General features: G+C 39.8%; 1 protein-coding gene across 2 annotated transcripts; it reads right to left on the bottom strand.

Moving 5' to 3' along the window:
- Positions 1-4,009: 4,009 nt before the first annotated feature.
- On the bottom strand, positions 4,010-11,692 carry LOC110964936 (COUP transcription factor 2-like). 2 transcript variants are annotated; one of them, XM_051960510.1, is made up of 3 exons: positions 11,235-11,692; positions 8,182-8,706; positions 4,010-5,844 (listed from the first exon to the last, which is right to left on the bottom strand). In XM_051960510.1, exons 1-3 carry the CDS (start codon positions 11,278-11,280, stop codon positions 5,570-5,572), a joined length of 846 nt encoding a protein of 281 aa, XP_051816470.1. In that variant the 5' UTR covers positions 11,281-11,692; the 3' UTR covers positions 4,010-5,569. The 2 variants fall into 2 exon arrangements, with proteins under 2 accessions (XP_051816470.1, XP_022069493.1); XM_022213801.2 differs by having other exon boundaries at positions 10,511-11,688.
- Positions 11,693-20,825: the final 9,133 nt, after the last annotated feature.

Below are 20,825 nucleotides of genomic sequence, written 5' to 3'. Positions count from 1 at the left end.
ACATGTAGAGCAGGATTAAAGGGGCATTTGGAGGACAAGGAAGAGAAACAAAAGGGGAAAGACAACTTGTTCACGTTTCTCAGCAGCTGAGGTTTGCTCACAGAAATTGTACACACTCTCCTATAGATGAAGAGAAGAGGACCAAATATTTACTGACTAGAGGAAAAGATTTATGATGGAGAATCACATGTCACAAAATAAACTGTATTTCTAACACACAATTAAACAGCGGGAATGTAATTCTGAAGTGAAGATCTGCTGCTGGTCACTTCAAAAATATTTTTGAAGGTTTTTCTTTAATCTAAGGAGGCTGCCTGCTGTTCCACAGATTTGGCTTTTGAACAGGATTTCTGCACAAAATGTGAAAGTGGTTCTCAGATGTTCCAGCGCTCCCATACATACAGAGCCTCATCTCAGCAATAAATGTGTTTATCATTCTCCCAAATCAGACCACTTCTAGCGACTTGTACAGCATGCATTGTTGTTTTGCTCGACCCCTGTGTGCGCTCATTTTACCGTTTAGGATAAAGCTCTAGGCAGAATATCACTTCACGTGTTTACAAAAGAGGATGTGGCTGTTTCAGCTTCAGAGGAAATTAAGGCTGATTAAAGGTATTAGGGTAAGCCACAATATCCATACTGTAGGCAACTATTGACTCAACAAAGTTCAGCTCACACACTTTACAATGAAACACACACAAAAAATGACATAAATGTTTAACACATGTAAAGAGGATGTGTAATTTATATAGACAATAATATCTAAGGAAGTCTGACTACAGCACATTACAAACTAAGAATGAAGCTCTCTCTCTCTCACACACACACTAATATTTATTTATTTATTAACTTACTTCTTCACCTTGACTTTTTTTTCCTACAATGAAATTTAAACTTCCTCTTTTTCTCTAAGTTTGTAATGTCTTAACAGTTAAGTGCACCGCTATAAAAAAAAGGAAAAAGTTTCATTTTCACTCAGACTTAAACCAAATGTTAAAGATATTTTCAATTGTTGAAAATAAAACAAAAATGAAATCATAACTGCATGTTTAGTTGCTTTGCGCTGTAGACGGATTGATGAAGCAGACTGTCTGGACTGGATTTTTTAGTTGATTGTGTACTACTATATATGTTTTTCAGTGAAATCTGTCAAAGAATACATACAATATACTGGCTTATATAAAACCATTTGTGGTATAAAAGAGGCAAATGAGTTATTGTTCAGAATAATGAGTGTTGAATTCAGCGTGAGAACGTGATTTCTCCCAAAGATTAACAACTCTTCACTTCTGAAGTTAATTATGTGTGTGTGTGTGTGTGTGTGTGTGTGTGTGTGTGTGTGTGTGTGTGTGTGTGTGTGTGTGTGTGTATGTGTATATATATATATATATATATATATATATATATATATACATATACAGAGAGAGAGAGAGAGAGAGAGAGATTGATATATAATAATAAAATGTAATAGTATAAAATGTAATGTAATAATAATAAAATGTAATAGAAACTGTAGCATAAAGTATATTCTTTTTAAAAATCCATCACTGTGTCAGACCTGCAGCTCTGATCAGTGGTTCAACAGTTTATTTTGAAGCAGGACTTAATAACAGTCAGCGATCTTTTTTTTAATTCGTTTCCGGCTTATTAACGGACACGAGTCCCTTAATGAGCTTTTCAGAGCAGGGAGACGTTTTCTTTTTTAAAGAAACATCGGGAGTATAATAGAAGGGCGCATTTTCTTCTATCGACTGACTCCTGCTTCTCAGTGAAACAAATCCACTGTGAAGTTTTATTGTCAGTGTCCACGAAGCAGAACACGATCAGTTTAAGAAAAACTACAAAACAATCTTTTCTTAATTTTCGTTTTCTTTTTCCTTTTCGGAAAAAAGGGAAAATAAGTAGACGATAGGCTAAGATTGAAAGGGAAAACTGAGTCGCGTTTTCTTTTTGTTCTTTAATTTCTTAAACCTGATGTATTGACAAATCCCTGGATTTCTATAATAAATAACCCAATTTTTTTACTCAATTAAAATGCTTTCTAAAAATTATGTATACATTTTAAAGCATCACTATGGTGTAAAAATCGAATTTTAGAAAGGAAAACTACATCGTAATAGAGTTCAGATAATTATTGTCGTTGAGCCGGCTTCAGAAGCTGCAGTCACAGCGGTCTTATGTCAAAAACTAAACAGAACAGCCACGTTCCTACAACCAATCAAATTTAATACATTAACATCTGTAGGTTTCCTCCGAATTACATCGAATTCTTAAATTATTAGTTCACCACTCTGAAAGTTGCAAAAGCCATCATCAAAAAATGTGAGAAAAATGAATGCAGGGTTACGTCTAAAGTTAACATTTTAAAAACAGGCAAGAGGAGCTCAGCAGTGACCCTACTGGATGCGACAAAGAGTACTGGAAACACGTTTAATTTCGTTTTCAGTCCCAAAACCTTATTTGTCAGAAATTTACTCGGCTAAAAACATATTTAATTGTTTCAAACACAATTAGAGATTTTTTTTTTTCTGGGAGCGTCATCACCATGAAAGGGTTGATTTTATTTTTTTAATGTAAAACATTACAGACTGATAAATTCTAGAAGATGCAAACAAAGAATCAATTTAATTCCAAATAGATAATTACAGCAACAGAAAATAGTATTTTACTTAATCAAGAAGCCGTAATTTATGATGCAATATTTATGTGTATCCTGATGTGCAAAAGCTTTCTGTGGGTATGAGCATCTTGGTTCAATTGTTAGTCACCACTTCACATATGAATCTAAATATTTAAAAACCAAGACGTTACGTGATTGGCTGCGCACTTTGGCTTCTGAAAGCTGATTGGCTGAGTCCAACCCGTACTGCTTCCGTGCCACAAAAACGGCAGCGAGGTTGCTCTTTCTTATTTATTACTCGGGCCAAGACATGCGGAAAAAACCGGCACCAAGTCTAACTCCATGTGAGCAGCAGACTGTGATTCTCCTCCACCAGCAGCCGACAGAGGCTTTATCGTTTTCTTCCATTTGGTCTCCTGTACGTGTGTGGGAAAATGCTCCGTTGTTTTATGTTGGCCCTTTGGCCCAGAACACCCAGGGACCGTGGAGCACCCAGCTTCATCCTCCTCAGGGTAAACTGTAGTGACAGAGCACACAGGGGCCCCTCATTAGCTCTCTGTCCACTAAGAAGCAAAGAAGCTGCTTTAATCCTCTCTGTCCTCTTCAATCTGGCACCACAGACGCGATTATAACTCCATTTTCATTCAGCTCTCCTCTCTCTAATGCAGAGTTTAACCACTTTTCAGATTTGATAGAAGCTTTCATAGCAAAAAAAAAGGAGTGGTAAATTAGCCACAAGTTGTAAAAACTGGTTTAACTTATATGAAAACAGACTTCTCTACATGAGGCATGTATTTTGACATTCTGACGACGGAAATTGTGGGGTTTCCTTTGTGAAAACACTGTTATAGCTGCTCTAATCACTGCAAGATCATTTTCATTTTTGTGTTTGGATTGTTGTTACATTTTTCTTTATATACTTTGCATAATTATTAAAAATGCAAATAATGTTTTCGTTCCATTAAAAAATAATATACAGTCAAAAATTCTTTCAGAACTCAAATAAATGCATGTTTTATGAATGGTCAACCCTCTTTCTTCTGTTCAGTGGAGTTGTAAATATGCTATAACTGCCTGATCAAGGACAAAATCTGTGAGAAAAGCTAAACGCCTTCCATCAGAAAGTCTTTAAACAAGGCAACATTTAAAAGATCCTGACATTCACAGAAAGCTGTCACAGTCAGTGGGAGCAATTAGTTTGATTAAAATGTCCAATTAGTGGCAATATTAGAGCCACAAACAGGCTCCGCAACACCAGACAGCTCTTTCATTTTGGTGCTCACTTTCAACACAGAAGAGTCCACGTGCTCACTGACACACGTATGTAAACACACTTGTTTGTGCTGTTGAGGTGGCGATCACAAACAACATGCAAGTGGAATGGCGAAATAAACCAAATACACTTTATTTATAAATCTGGAGTTATAATTTAATACGGTACCAATATGTTAACCAATATGCTTTCACAGTACATCAGAGTGGTTGTCAAAAAGAAGTAAACACAAATACACACACTCACTGAAACACGCGCACGCACACATACACTTACACTCTCAATTCAGCAATACCCTGCAGTGGTCAGTTGTGCCATTTCGTGGCCTGGGCTCATCAATGCATGAGTTATAATCAAACAGATCTGCTTCTTGGTCTGGGAAATTGGTATCCCATTAAGAAATTGTAGTTTTCCGTCGCAGGCACTGCCATTTAAAATCTTTCTGAGGAAGTCAGTGTACAAGTCCTGCAGACGTAAATGAATTAGAAGTATTTGGTAATGCATTTGTCATTGATCTCGTAATGTCAACACTTTTGTCTGTGGGGAATACGATTTCTTAGTTTAACACCTCAGATTAAGCTGCGTAACATTCAGCCTCACTCACCGTCACCGCAATTAGCCAGCAGTTTAGATGAGAAATAACAAAACACTGACAAAATGCACAAATCTCATAAGAAAAAAACTGTTTTAAAATGTTGCTTTTAAAGGCAAAGAGAGTACAAATCGAACATTATGGCAAGAGGAAATTATTTTATCGGCAAGGATATATTCACTAATTCATTTAAGGGATTACTGAAGTAAAAAAAAGTAGTGATATTACCTATGAAATGATAAACAAATAATGCATTACTTGGTGCGACCTAACACTTACGATGAGAAGTGCTGTTTCCAGATAGTTTGTGCTGTTCTCATTTTTCATTTGTCGATAGTAAAAAACAGAATAAGAATCCAAAGTAGCTAAAACAGAGGAATAATCTCAATTTTCGGTCTGTGCGCAACTGAGCAAATAGGCTGAAGTCAGGTGATGTTGGGTTTCAAACACTTGCGTTAAATCACTCTCAAATGTTTCTTTAGTCCAAAGTGCTATGTCTGGAAGGTATGAAAACAACAACAACAACAGAAAAAAACAAAACAAAACAGATCAACACAAGACAATCCCTGCAGTTTTCTCACTAGCCGGGGCAAAAATATGTAAAACATTAAGAAGAGGGATCCAAAACATAATTTACAAGCACGATAAATATACACACAGGTCCAATAAATATCGTTTGTTATCCCAAAAACCATAGACTGTGAGAGGTCACCACACTGCAAAAAAAATGTCCATCACAACAGGTCATTTCAGAAATTATTGTTTCTCGTCGAACAAGTAAAAAATTCTGCCAGTGGGGTCAGATCATTTTACGTTGTCATCATAGCTCATTTGTTTTAGGGGCCTTTGCGGAAACATAGGCACGCAATGCTCAATAAGGTGGATCACTTCTCTGGTATCCAGAAAAAAACGGTAACTAAAATAATTCTTTTACATTTAAAATGCCTTTAATAATCTCATTCCACTGGCAGCTTTTTTTCCCCTTGTTTGGATCAACAGAGTTTTTACACTGCACGATCTGAAATGACTTGATTTGAGGTGTGGGACCTTTCCTGACCTTAGGAGCACCACAGCAGCTTTTCCTCTATTGAATAGGCATGTAGGGCCAGTTGAAGCTGCTACCAGACAGCAGCATGTCCCTTATCAGAGTTTCTATGGGGGTCTTCCCCACCAGACGCACGAAGAAAAGCTGCTCTATGACAGAGGAGGAGACGGTGCGGAGGGAAGGCAATCGAAGCAGCAGCTTCCCAAACCTGTTAGGCTGGTTGGGATACTGGCTCCTCACATACTCCTCTAACGCACACTGCGATTTCTCCTGGAGACCCTCCACATGGGCCACGTCCGACAGACCACAGGCATCTGAAGACAGAGAGAATGACGTGGACAAACAACAGGCAGGAGGAGAAGCAGTCAGGACCTCAATCGGGGTTCACCAGCAAAATGAGAAATAACACAATTTAGCGTTTGTTACTGTTTGGACAAAATAACCTCACAGCAGTGTGGGGAAGACAGAGCTAAATCAGCGGTGGATATCGTGCCGTGTGAAAAATGTTTGAATAATTATTGCAAATCACAAAATCGCCAGAAACAAAAATCAAATATATTTTATGACGAAATAAAAAAAAGTCTGTTCTGTTTGCTGACTAGATTTCAAGTGAAGAAATTAACCTCTTAATAGCCACCAGGTCACCAGTGACCCATTTAAGTTAGTTTTAGTCATGAAGACATCACACGAATAATGTATAAGATTCTAATTTTCAATTAAGTGTCATATGTGCATTTTGGCCCCATAGTTTTTCTGTTATAATACACCCATATATCTATTTAAGGAAGCCAAATCGGCAATAAAATCCATAAAACAGCGAGGATATTGAGAGGTTAAAGGAGTGGAATGATGAACTTTTGTGGCTAGATCCAAACTGTTTAATATCTTATAATAAGCAGATACGGATGAGTCTTGATGAGAAAGAACAGTGAAGCATACTAAGCACCTGCTGTGTACAATATTTAACAAGAAATAAACCAGCCAATCAGAGATAATAATTTACATAAAAATAATGTAATAATACAATGCAGCAGTGACAATAATGATAATAATATGAATAGGAATAACAATAGGATGTGCTATGCAGGATTTAAAAAAGCAGCACATAGTTAAAGATCTTGGATTGTACTTAAGCTCCAATCAAATCTAAAAAAATAATGCTCATTATGCAGAAATAAGGAAACAGTCCAAAACAGTATCACAGCACAGTCATATAATCGATTGCTCTACTGTATAGGACCTTCCCCTTTCTACACAAAGCAGAACCCTGCTTGTACTGTAGCGTTGCAGGCCGGATGGCAGCAGGGATTTAAGAACAGTTACTGTGTCCCAGTTTAAAGACACGTGCTCAGATGTGCTCATGGCAACAAAAATAGACCTACATAGGAGACCTTCCTTTATGTTTTACTCGGCAGCTACTCATCCTTTACATCCAGCTCACAATCCTGCCATCAAACATTTTTCTGACTCTTATTATAAAGCTGTGAAGGAACCAGTACACATTTTGCATTGCAACGTCTACTAATAGCTTCAGGAACGAATTTCCAAATGCAAAGACCGAAGGAAAATTAATCTATTCACATTTATATCTGAAATAAAATAAATATTACATAATAGCATATAAAAAGTATATGCAATAAATAATAAATTAATATTTAATTTGCAACATAATTAATAAAAACATTCAAAAATTCCGCTCCTTTCTGTTTATGCTTAAAAAACCACATTTTCAGTAGCATAAAATAGTGTGTTTGATAAAATACGTGGCTGCTTAGCCTTTTACATGAAGCACCAGTGGAATAAAATACTGGACTGGATGAGCTTTATTTTTTTATTTGTATATGCTATAACTTCATTCAAGCAAAATATTCAACATTTCAGCAAAGACTGGATTCAATTAGTAAATCCGTCTAAACTCACACACTGACTCTTTAATTTTAGAATAACAACAATACAGTGCGTATAGCGGTGAACTGTTGCTTTAAGAGCTGACGGGCTGTACGAGGTCATGTAGGTTCACTGCAGATCCGAGCCAACAGCAAAGAAATTACGTAAGTTATATGGAGGGAAAACTGCTCAAACGCGGCATACATTCAATATTTTATTCTCCTTCGTGTCCTTTCCTGTTCATAAAAATGCAAGTGTTTTCAGTGCGATCCAAGGGAGATCTCACTGGAATTAGTAGGAGTAAAATATTTATGTTCAAATAAATACATCCGATTTATTTATTTATTTTTTGGATGACCTTAATTTCATTTCCGCCCCGCGAAAATGTACATTTAACTAATAGCAAGGTCGTCCAAAATAATTTACCAATTTCTACAAAACTACATTTTTAAGCAGCCTTTTACACCATACTACTTCACTGTTTACGGAAAAAGTATATAAAAATATTCTTTTAAAAATATTTAAATAGCGATAATTTCCAGATAAATAAAAGTAAAGCTTTTTAGTTCGCTTGCCTTCTATTTTCCACGACATGAAAAATACCGTTCACAGATTGATGCGTTAGCTTGATACTGACGATATTTTGTTGGTCATATATGACTGGATATTATTTTTATTATTTTGAATGTTGAAATGTGTACGTTTTTGCTAAGAAAACAATCCCACTGCAGCCCTGTACGGTGAGTGCTGTGCAGACAGAGTACCTGTGGTGAAAAGCACGATGGCCTTGATGCAGCTGTACTCTGCGGAATCCACGTGCAGCACCTTCAGCTTCTCCACCTGCTCCTGGAAGACCCGGATGTGGTCCATGAAGGCCACAACCCGGTCCGCGGACATCGGAGACGCATGGAGGCCTGCGGCGGCCAGCAGCGGGGCGACGTGGACGGGCATGGAGCACTGGGCGGCGTTCAGGACGAAAAGTTCGCTCCAGGTGAGGCGGAGGAGGGCCACCTGGTCCGGTACCTGCAGGTCCGGGAAGAACGGGATGTTTCGGGCCCACTCCACGGCGCTGAACAGCATCCGGGCCGCCAGCTCACAGATGTTCTCGATGCCCATGATGTTGTTGCTTTGCAGGCACTGAGAGCCGAACCTGGAAGTCGGGTAGGGCTCGGCCCGCAGCAGCAGGGAGATGTAGCCCGATAGGTAGGAATGGCATTGCAGAGGGTCCCCATTTGTCAGAGCAAACTGGCCGTGATAGGACTGGGTGGGTATCCTGCCTCTCTGGACAGCTGCAACAGAAAACAGGAAATGGCACATGAAGCCAGAAGGGCTAGAAATAATAAAGATGACATTAAGAGGAAAACACAAATAGCAGCTACATGGGGCATCTTTCAGAGCATTAAAACACTATGATACATACATATATAGATATATGTATATATATATATATATATATATATATATATATATATATATATATATATATATGTACACATACATACATACATACATGCATGCATATATATATATATATATATATATATATATATATATATATATATATATATATATATATATATATATATATATATAACCGTGATAAAGTTTGGGGTCGCTTAGAAATGCCCTTAATTTTTAATTAAAATATTTTTTTCCAATGAAGATGACATTAAATTAATCACAAATACAGTCTAGACATTGGTAAATCACTATTCTCGCTGGAAACGGTTGATTTTTGATGGAATATCTACATAGGGGTACAGATACAGAGGAACATTTCCAGCAACCATCACTCCTGTGATCTAATGGCACATTGTGTTAGCTAGTCGTGCTGAAAGGCTAATTGATGATTAGAAACCCGTTTTGCAATTATGTTAGCACATAAATACAAGTGTGAGCTTTCATGGAAAACATGAAATTGCCAGAGTGACCTAAAACTTTTGAACTATAGTGTATGTATTTCAGTCCCCACTCCCCGCCACACACACACGCACACATGCTATCGTTTTGTCCATGACAGTTCATATACAGTTGGGCTAGCTAATGCTCGGCAGCTTCTTCAAAAATGGACAGAAATGTTGTAGGATACCTTCAGGAAAGACATCTCGGTAGTCTATTACGATGACACAGCCTACAGAAAATGCCGTGGGGGATTTGTGGCGCTTTAAAAGGTATTTCTTTTAAAATAACTTTTTAAAAATAATTTAATTTCAGGTCCCAATAGCTTCTGGAATTAATTACCTCTAACGTTACTTCCTGCTTTCTGTGGAGTAGGCCTACTGTGACCTGTTTACGTCGACACTAGCCTACGAGGCCTGCGTTTTAGTTATTTCATCCTCATTTTTGGTAGCGACTCTATATTAAACTTTATTTTAATTCAAATTACAACTGTTTTTATAACTTTCTATGGGCACAGTCCCTTGGGCAGCAGTAGGCTAATGGCAGCTCCATTTGGGCCTGTACGGGGAGCATTTATAATGAATGCAAGGTGACACACACCCACACACTCCACGCATAATCCTGTAAAAACGTCACGCGCTTGTAGGCTACAATTTAAACGGGGAAAAACGTAGAAATTAGAATAAAGTGTGTCAACACTAGTGTCCAATTTATACATGTTATCATTTAAAATGTCTGCCGGCTATAACAGCCACACGCTGACCGTGTGTGACGGACACACAGCCACAATAATACAGTAAACATGCTACTGGATGCTAGCTGAACGCTGTAATCTGTGTAACATCACTCACTACACTACAGCTATACATAGCCCCACACTGCCCCCAGCTCCATTCAGAGACAAGGAGAATATGAAGTCGGTAGGAACAGAAGCAGTGCAATATCTCCACAACAGCACGGACTAGACAAAGGAGATGCGTAAATTAGGCTAGTGTCCACAAAGAAATTATGTAGGTGTACAGAAGCTAGGCTACATCCTCTAGCATGCCCAAAATGATGAGATAAAATAAACATGTGTTCAAGCAAAATAATAAACCGAGCTTTTGTGAGACTGGACGTGTCCTGAGCCATTAAGTGGTGGATGATATCATGTGATAATACCGATAGCGACAACAGGGGGATGCCAGCCCGTACCTTCCCTCCTCATGCCGACTTTGAGGCATTTCTTGAGGCGACAGTACTGGCACTGGTTGCGGTGGTGCTGGTCTACGGGACAGTTTCTGTTGGCCCTGCAAGTGTAGCTCAGGTTCCTCCTGACGCTGCGTTTAAAGAAGCTCTTACATCCTTCACATGTGAACTGTCCGTAGTGCTTGCCGCTGCTTTTATCTCCGCAAACGATGCACTCGATCTGCTGGCTCTGCTGTTTGTCCATGGACGAGGAGGAGGAGGAGGAAGAGGAGGTGCTGTTGTTATTGTTGGTGGCGGTGGTCGCGGCCGCTGTGCCGGACGGGTTGGACGGCGGAGCTCCCGGAGGTGCTGCTGCTGCCGCCTGGGGAATTTCCAGAGAGGGCGGCGGGTTTATGTGTCCCGACAGCTCCCCGGTCAGAGACAGAGGCGCAACCTGGGACACCGGGGAGGAGAGGGTCCCTTGAGTGTCTCCGACGCCCTCGGTGTTTCTCCATGCTACCATAGCCATATCGACCGTGTCCAAAACTTTGCGCGCCCAACTTTCCTCTTTTTACGCGATAATTAACGCACACGATTTGTCGGCATGAATCGCTTAATGCACGTTCAAGGAAACTGTGACATTGTTTGACAGATGTAAATACAAGTTACAGCTTAGAATAAAACGAATAGAGCTCATAAGATAATAAAATTATGACACGCGACTTCACAAGTATAATGAAAGAGCAGTCACCCAGAAACAGCTTTGGCACGATCGAAATCCAAAAAGACAGCTTCATTCATAGCGTTATAATGCACTATAAGATCCAGAGGGGAAATAAAGACAGCGCCAAAATCCACAAGGAGAAGGAGCGTTATCCCAAATGTACAGTCGGATCCTTTCTCTTCTGTGTGTCCAGCTTTTAAGAGAATGCTGCGCTCGAAGATCCTTCACCAGAAATGGAGTCACCGGACCAGGCTTTCCAGACGCTCCCTGCTCTCCCGATCAGTCAGAAGTTACATTAAAAGGACAGCGGAGGAGAGAGAGAGGAAGAGAGAGAGACACACACAGAGCAGGGGTGATGGATGATGAATTTGATGATGCTTGGCTCCGGGACGGAGGAGGAGAGTGGTGCGTCTTCGCGTCACCGGCTGTGACTCGGTGACGCGTGTTTGAGGCGGAGTTAAAGCGGAGAGAAGCTGATCTGGGAGCAGCAGCGGGGCTTCACATGGATCTGTGGAGTGTGGTGAGACTTCATACCTTCCCTGTCATTTCTACTGTCTGTTTTCTCATTCAGTACATCTCTCTCTCTCTCCCTCCCTCTCTCTCTCGTGTGTGTGCGTGCGTGCGCGGGTAATTATAGGCGTTGTGGGGACATAATGTCCTCACAACCATAGGAAAACCAAAAGAAATGTCATTTGTGGGGACCTCATTTCGGTCCCCACAAGTTTAAACAGTGTTTTCTTGGCCATGTTGTTGTTACTGAAAAAAGTAAAAGTGCAAAAACGTGTCTTTATGGTTAGGCATTGTTTTGGTCTGTGTTAAGGTTAGGGTTAGGGTAAGGGTTAGGGGTTAGATATGAATGGGAGTCAATGGTAAGTCCCCACAATGATAGAAAAACAGTGTGTGTGTGTGTGTGTGTGTGTGTGTGTGTGTATGTGTGTGTGTGTGTGTGTGTGTGTGTGTGTGTGTGTGTGTGTGTGTGTGTGTGTTGCTCTGGCTTCTTGGCTGTGATTCTGTCAGACCGCTGCCTCTTTACCACCTAGAAATGTATATGAGAGCTTACATTTCATTCGCAAATAAATACCACAGTCTATATGCAGACACTAGTGCAGATTCAGAACTGCAGTTATTTGATGCCACCTAGTGTTCTCACTGGATTACGCAGAAATTACCTTCTAGAAGAGGATGCACTTGAATTTCATGTCTGAAAGAGCTACAGTTAGTAGTCTATACTTATGGGGCTATATTCTAATTATCATGAAGACATGTCATCACATGACTAACATGAACACTAAAAGTAAAGAACTATTCATAGTTATGTATAGCAAACCTACATGTCACTGGCTTTAGAATCGATATTATATCATTTGAATTTTAGACTGACTCTATCCATTCCCATCCCCATCAATAATACACTTAAAATGCTAAAAATGCACATCAAGCAATTCATATATTGTGAAAAATATAACATAATTTTCCTTTTACTTGCATCTGTTTCTGCTGTTCATGATTTACAAATTTTAAATCAGTACAAGTGCTTTCCAATATGCACTCCTGGACATAATAGATAATACTGCATTTCATTATCATATACAATTGCAAATTGAACACCATTTTTCATTTGTACAAGGTCATTTATACAGTAGTGTCACATTGTTTCTTTGCTATTTGCATCTCTATACGGTGCTGTATGCTTTTGATATATTTGAGTGCTACACCAGTGTCAGCAAGATGACTCTTTGCATTCACTGTAGCGCTATTCTAGATGAAATGGAATCATTCTGATGTCCATCGACACTTTTGATACCATTTGCCATGTGAAAATGTCTGTATGGCCATTTCACTGTTGACTCATGCTCCATGAGTCCTGAGGCTGAGTCTGCTGTCGTGTTCTTCCAGACGGTCAGAGTTGCAGTCATCCAGCAACTGCTCGCTCACACACAACAGGCTTCGCTCGGCCTGCTAACAAAACACACGGCTGACGTCCAATACCAATCACCAGTGGAAGGGGAAGGTCAAGGCTAAAGTGTTTACCACACTGGATGAGGATGATAAATTTCTCCGCTGTTCATTTCACTGGACTCTCTGCTCCCCAGCTCTATCTGATGACGAGTCCACTTAATATTAATCGCAGATTTGGGAGTTAAAACATGATAAATTCCCCCTGATTTTGGCGACCTGCTGCCCTTTAAGACTTATCAGCAGTGGGGAGCTGAAAGTGAGTTAATTGGGGACAAAGTGAGAGAGAATTTGGCTGAGAGAGACCTGCTGTGTGTGTAAAACCACCAGGATGTGACTGTTTACAGCTCAGTGGGAGGCAGCTCTGGCTTGCTGCTCAGAGGTCTGCAGCATTTTTTTTATGTAAGCTGATATCACTCTGCTGAAAATTAGCTTCATCTTCAAAATATTAAGTGTTGGCTACAGTCAAGGTAAAATTGAATTGCAAAGTAGTGTAAAGGTGGCTTGGTGCAATTAAAATATTCTGTAGTGGGTACTAAGAAGCACAATACATTAATAAAATTGAGAATGCATTTACAGTTGTGTACATTATAACTCTCTGGAATATGTAGTGGTGTTCTTGGCATTCAGAGTAAATGGGTGTGGTGTAAGCTCATTATGATAATGAGATCAGTGGTTGTGATCTGAAATGTACTGCAGGTTGTCTCGAGTCCTCTGGCAGACATCTCTGTTTGTGTTGTTGCAGACTGTGAGTAAGTGCAGCTTGAGGAATGTCACGACATGGTTTGGAGGCCACGATGAAGATATAGAACTATATAGACAGAAATGAAATAGTAAGATTCACTTCCAAAATGTAAATTTAACTACAGTAATTGAAATGCATAATATGTAGTGTCTGAGTGTTGTGTTGGATGGTGTGTAATAAAAATAATCATTACAAATGCAGAAGGAAGATGTGATACGTGTGGATTGGGGGTTATATCAGTTTATGCAATTACAGGTGTGATACTGAAAAGACTTCAGTCTTTCATTTTTAATGAGTGATTTTTTTTTTAGAAGGAAAGCAGCATTTTTTACCTTTTACCTTAAAGCAAAATCTGCTTTTAGAATGCATGCAGAGTAATTATTATTTGCCCCTACTGTATGTATTTATCATCTGTGACTTAATTGCTTGGAATTAATTTGCATACTTGATTATTTAAAAGAATCATCCCCCAAGAGTGCCCTGCGATGTCTTGATTTATGAGCATTTTCCTTCCCTTTGTAATCGTAACATAATAACAATAATGACAATCAATTAATCACAGTTTGTTCACACCCATACAATCCTGAAAAGAGACATAATTAGGTAAGCGAAAACACTTTCCCTGTTAAATCTCAGGATTTCAAAGCAACATGATTCAGTAAAAGTATGATTTTAAATGTAAATTCATTTGTAAAGTTTACGCTTTGAGGTAATCTAATTGATTTTGAAGTCGAGTAACACTTGCATTATCAAAATTCTGAATTTTACCTGTGTTAATTTACTTTGAAATAAAGAAATTCTATTTCACATGCCTGGAATCTTTGGTTGAACATATAGCTCATATTCCGCTTAAAAAATACATTTGTTTTTGGGTGATGCTTTATCCCTCATGACACCGTATTCTGCATCACCAGTAACCACAGTAACCTGAGGAGAATACAAATCTTTAATCTGACCCCTATGACCACTGCATTCAAATGCCTTTCAGAAAAACAGTTTTACATTTGATCAGCCAGAGGATCATGGGCTCTAAAAAAAAGCCTCCATTATGCAGCTTTTTTAGACCACAGAAAAACATCTTGGAAATGTTAAGCTCAACCTGAATGCAAGGTGTTCTACTGCTAATATGCAAATCAGCGGCCAATATTTCTAGATGATTTTATGATTTAGGTAAACAATCCAGAAATCATTTAGTCAATGGAAATCATGATTTTAAATTGTAGAGGTGACAAACAATTTAAATGTAAATAAACAAACTTATGTAAATACATTGAGTAAATAATAAAGGTTTATTTTGTGGGGGTGGCATGGCTCAGTGGGTAGAGTGGCCATCTTGTAACTGGAAGGTTGCCGGTTTGATCCTTGGCCCGTTGAGCTCATGTCGAAGTGTCCCTGAGCAATTACTCTTGGTGGGTTGTGGTTAGCGCCTTGCATGGCAGCTTCCGCCATCAGTGTGTGAATGGGTGAATGAGTCGTATCATGTAAAGCGCTTTGGACAAAAGCGCTATATAAATACAACCATTTTTTAAAAATTTTATATAGCACATGACATGTTACATTCCAAAGGATAAAGTAAACACTGAGGCAAAACAGTTTTTCCTGCATATATCAAAAAAAAAGAGCCAAAGTCAACAAAACATTGCAATGGGTCGTATATGTTGAATATTAGTTAATTACAAGTAATGTGTTGCTATAACAATTACAGTAATAACTGTTCCAGTTATTAGTTAGTATCAGCTTTTCGTGGTCACATCACTCACAGTGGACGCTGGATGGCAGAGAGCCTGCAGATTGTCTCCTTGCTGTTAACCTTGGCAGCCAATTAAACAAAGCTGGAATCTCTTAGGCTGCTAAGCAGGGTCAGAACCTGGTCAGAGAGCAACAATAGTTTGTCAGTTAAATTAGGAAATCCCAGTCAGAGCTTCACCTATGACCACTCGACCGTCTCTCACCTGGTGTTAACCCCAGACCGCTGAACCGTTGAACTCGGACTCTTTTAGGGTCGCTGCAGCATTCTTCACGAGGCAAATTTCATGCTTGAGAGACATATTGTGCTCCAGGTCAGTGTGCAATGATAACGCACTGCCAACAGTCTTCCCATTTATAAACAGACTCATCCTGGCGAAATGTTGTGATCCTCATTAGGACTTGTACAAAGTCCGACTTAACCTTTAACCTCACTGAGGCTGCAACTCATTATCAGGCACAAGATTAACCCACATTGTTGAGGAAATGATGAAATACATACAACTCAGTTCTGAGTAATAGCACAGTCTTTACAGTGAAATAATTAAAAGAATTTAAAAAATGAAATAGATTTTGCTGAGATGAATGAGACATCCCCCAATGAGCCACACATTTGATGCATAAGTAAGTCAAAAGTTATTTTGACATAGTATTGTGAAAAAGGCTTTACAGTTTTTAATATTGAAGTATACCTCAAAGTATTGTTGTATTTTTATTTTTTCTCCCCATTTTTACAAATGTGACTCACGACTAATGATAAGGATATTATTACATTTGAATATATTACTAAATTAAAGGCAATTTTATTTAAACTTAGAAAACTTTGATGTCATTGTGTTTTTGCCATTACAGGTTTTCAACCTCCTGTACAGCTAGGCTAACATTAAGTTGTCAGCTAATTTACAGTAACAAACGTTAAGTAGCTTAGCAGCTTAGCTAGCTTTGGAGCTAAATAGCATAACTAAAAGGGACAGACTGATATTTCCATAAAATCATAGAATGAAGAAAATAAGGAACTGATTTACTAACACTGGTGGGAAATTCAATTGATTAGCAAATTACTGTTTTTAACACACTCTCTTACTCCTACATTCATGCTATTTATGACCCACAAAAGGTTGATTATCTTACAGTTGTCATGTATCATTTATGTTAATGTTTGGGGTTTTTTTTGCCTTTGTTTGTGAGCAGTAGTACTGTCAAACTAGGACTGGAGACAGGCTCGGAGGATGGTGTCTCTAGGAAGTTTCCTTGTGCTTGATCTGTTGATCCGTGGCCACTGCAGGGAGGTCATGCACAGATGCTGTGATGTACTGGATGTTACATTGATTTGGACGGCAGTGTGAAGGCCAGGAGGGACATGGACAGTTGGAGGCTTGTGTGAATAACTGAGAAACTCAAAAAAAGTCTTTCTCCGTGCTTTTCAAGGTCAGATGGCATGCTTGACTGTAATTCATAGAGAGTGTTCTTTTGCATGTGTCTGTACTGAGGAAAGAGTTAAAGGGGAACTTCGTTTTTTTTCAACCTGGGGTCTGTTTCCATCTGTAATTTCATACATGTGAGTGATGGAGAAATGAATTTTCGACATAGCTCCAGTATTTAGCCAGGCAGGCAGCTTAGCAGCTCAGCTAGCAGCTCGGCTAGCGAAAAGTATGGGGCAGCTGGCCCCCCCGCGTCAAAGTCCACCCTAACGTGCTTTTGCCCCACACTGACCGGCTCAGATAGTCTCAGTGAGTGTCCCACAACATACTAGAGATGAGAAGTGAACAAAAACCTCGTGCCAAAACACCCGTTTTGGCGCGAACTCTCACGCGATTTCGGAACTAGATTTGGTTTCTAGCGTCCTGAGATTTGGATACAGACCACAACCAAGAGCGATTGCCAGGTAATGTGGAGGTTTTCGTTCACTTCTCATCTCTAGTATGTTGTGGGACACTCATTGAGACTATCTGAGCCGGTCAGTGTGGGGCAAAAGCACGTCAGGGCGGACTTTGACACGGGGACGGCTAGCTGCCCCATACTTTTCGCTCGCTGAGCTGCTAGCTGAGCTGCTAAGCTGCCTGCCTGGCTAAATACTGGAGCTATGTCGAAAATTCATTTCTCCATCACTCACATGTATGAAATTACATATGGAAACAGACCCCAGGTTAAAAAAAAACGAAGTTCCGCTTTAAGAGAAGCAGTTTGCGTATGTAGTCTTTTAAAAAAGGCATCATGCATGGAAAATTGGATCCGGTATAATGGTTTTAATTTGGCATTTAAATGATGAAACTGTGAGATTTTGCAGCCACTTTTCTCTGCGCCGCCCACTTAGCACTGACTTGCTTCTACATTTTCACAGCACAAACACAGCAGAGACACAAACCCTCCATCTCACTTTTCTTCCAGGGGACCAAATGTCATTCAAAGCAAATACACTTCTTTTGTCCTTCACAGCGACACATTTCCTCAGACTGAGAACACTGTCCGGTGTTTTGATTGATCATGTATTTGTATCTATTCATAGAGGCCAGATTCATCATTCCAATTTGTCAAGATGCTCGAGTGCTAAGTTAATTATGTGCAGGAGAGCCAGAAAAAGAGGACAGGCTCCTGTTTAGACTCATCTGAGGTTTCCCTTCCTCACCTCGGCTCCAAACGAGCAGCCAAAGCTTCACTGGGCTACAGGAGCTGCTTGGCACCATGGGTAATTAGTGTGATGAATGCTTTAGTGGAACAAATAGTGGCAGTCGGCTGTCTCGCTCATCGTGTGGCTCTGCTGTCATAGCTCTGGGGCTGCGGGCTCATCAGGGTAATGGATGATTCTGCAACAGGACCATTCCTCAACCAACAGCGCCACCACTGAGCAGAGAACAGAGTTTTGCAGGGTTTTTTTTCCTGACTGGAAACAGACTGTCTAGCTGTCTTGAAGGCATCTGTGCTGGTTATGGGTGTCAACTGCATATCTTGATGTTACCAGTAGCTGATAAGAGTAAAGCCTCAACAAATGTATTTTCAAAAAGTCCTTTTTAAAGGCGTAATCTCAGAAAATGCAATGGAATGACTTGACATCCAAATATTTTTTTTAGAATATTTTCCTCTTCCTTGTCTCCTAGGACTGCATATATATGGATATGCAAACATCTTGATACCAATCCTCTGTGGGATTCTGTTCTATGCCTGGGCTTTAGAGCCGTCGCTGCTCAAATGATGGATCGCATTATTAGATTAGAGGAGAGCAAGGACAGCCTACAACTGGATTTGCAATTCACAGCCTCTTTTGTCTATGGACCTTTTCTGCATGAAAGGAATAGGCCTAATTGGACCGTTGTCACTGAGTCAGAGATTGTTTTTAACAATGTGGGGAACCTTGCAATAAATCAGCTCAGCTGTCAGAGCCACGTCACAAGACAGGGCATTAGTCAGATATGCGGAATTATCCTTTTGCATGCAATGCAAAGAAGAATACATCATCATTTAGTGGCAGTGTGGCAAGTCCACATCCCCTAATTCCTCCAACAAATGAAGGACATATGGTGATTTTGTCTGGTGGATGAACCTGAGGGCAGAGGCAGGCATGAAGGTCTGGCTCTTTGTGCTGACATTTGAGTACCAGCTAATGGCCTGTGCTTACTCTGTGCCTTGACTTTTCAACTCATAGTGACAGTGAATTATATGCTTCATGTAAGGTTGAATTCTCCGCCATGCCATCCATGTAGCAGAAGCTGAATAGGTTGACTGCCACAAACAGGTAATCATAGCTATATCAGAAAGAAAACACAAGTTCAGTGAATTGTTTCAGAGGGCAGCCAGACCGAAGGCTAACAGAGCATGAGAGACAGGCGAGGTTGTGGAAAGGTTATTTCTGGGTTCAGAAGGTGAGACTTTGGGGATGTGGACATGTCAGTCCAGCAGAGTCCTCGGGTCAATGTGAAGACAAGTGGAAGACACATTTCTCTGTCAGCACGCAGAGAGCCCGCACGGGTTCAGGCTTTTGTCGTGAAGTCCCAAGTCATTGAGTCAATAGCCAAGGAACATGACACAACCTCTCAGAGTCACTCGGCATCAAGCGGAACAGGGAATGGCATGCTTTCCATTTCACTGCACCATGGCCCCGGCAAGACCCTGTCTGCACTCGAGAAACAGGAGAGCTCTAAGCCAGGCTCGCGCATAAAAGCAACGCTGCAACCTGGCCCTGAACACATACATTGCTCCCTCAAAGCAGCAGTACAAGATGATTCACCAGTCAATCCATAACCCCGGCTATTATCTCCACTGGCTGTTGTAGCGCAGCAGGGAGGCCCATGGATAACCGGAGGGCTTAGATGACAGAAAATTAGATCATGCCAAAGCACAAGCACATTTCGATTAAACTGATGTCAGGATTTATCTTATTCTGTCAGTGCATTTAGATGGGAAAAGAAAATGTAATCTTTCACCCTATTTGACCGAGCATGGACCAAGTAAATAGCCCTATGACAAGCAAAGCCATGCATGTCATGTAACAAACTATGTCATATTATCTGTACATGACAAGAATGAATAAATGGAACATATTTTATATTCTGTATCATCATCTAGTGAATGTCTCCCAACCTTTGAAACTGTGATGCTTATAGACAAATTGCTCCTTGTGACTTCTCATCACAGGGTGCAAACTGCATGTGTATTATTTTTTCATTTAGGTCTTTTTTCAGATAATTTTTCTTTCTGTTAGACAGTTATTTTCATCCTAGCATCGCCTACTGCTTGCTCAAAATGAATTATTGAATTTGTTTGGCTTCACTGTACATTATTACAAGTTCTTTGCCTTCCTATGTCAAGTGCTCTTAGAAAACTTATGAATTGGCACTATATAGACAAAATTGAATCCTGAGAAAATCTAATGTGTTTCTTGATATCTGATACAAAAAATATCTGAAAAAATCTTTCCTGTCTTATTAATCATCTCACAACTGATTATATTTGTTTTGTGAACCCTTCGGCTCCCTTTTGCCCAAGGTAGGATTAAGTGACATAGTAGAGGAAACTTATACAGGGATACACAGTCATTAGCATGGCGAAATGTTAATAATTCACTGTTGTGTTTGCATGGTTGTAGCCACAGTGCCTAACTCTAACTTTAAACCTTGTGAAAGTAAAATCAACTGTAATCTCTTAAGCTATCATTTATTTATATGTTTCATTAGTGA

Source organism: Acanthochromis polyacanthus, chromosome 2 (genome assembly GCF_021347895.1).
Source record: "Acanthochromis polyacanthus isolate Apoly-LR-REF ecotype Palm Island chromosome 2, KAUST_Apoly_ChrSc, whole genome shotgun sequence".
Lineage (NCBI taxonomy): Eukaryota > Metazoa > Chordata > Actinopteri > Pomacentridae > Acanthochromis > Acanthochromis polyacanthus.
Note: the sequence above shows the minus strand (reverse complement) of the source record. Positions and strands in the feature narration are given on the sequence as shown.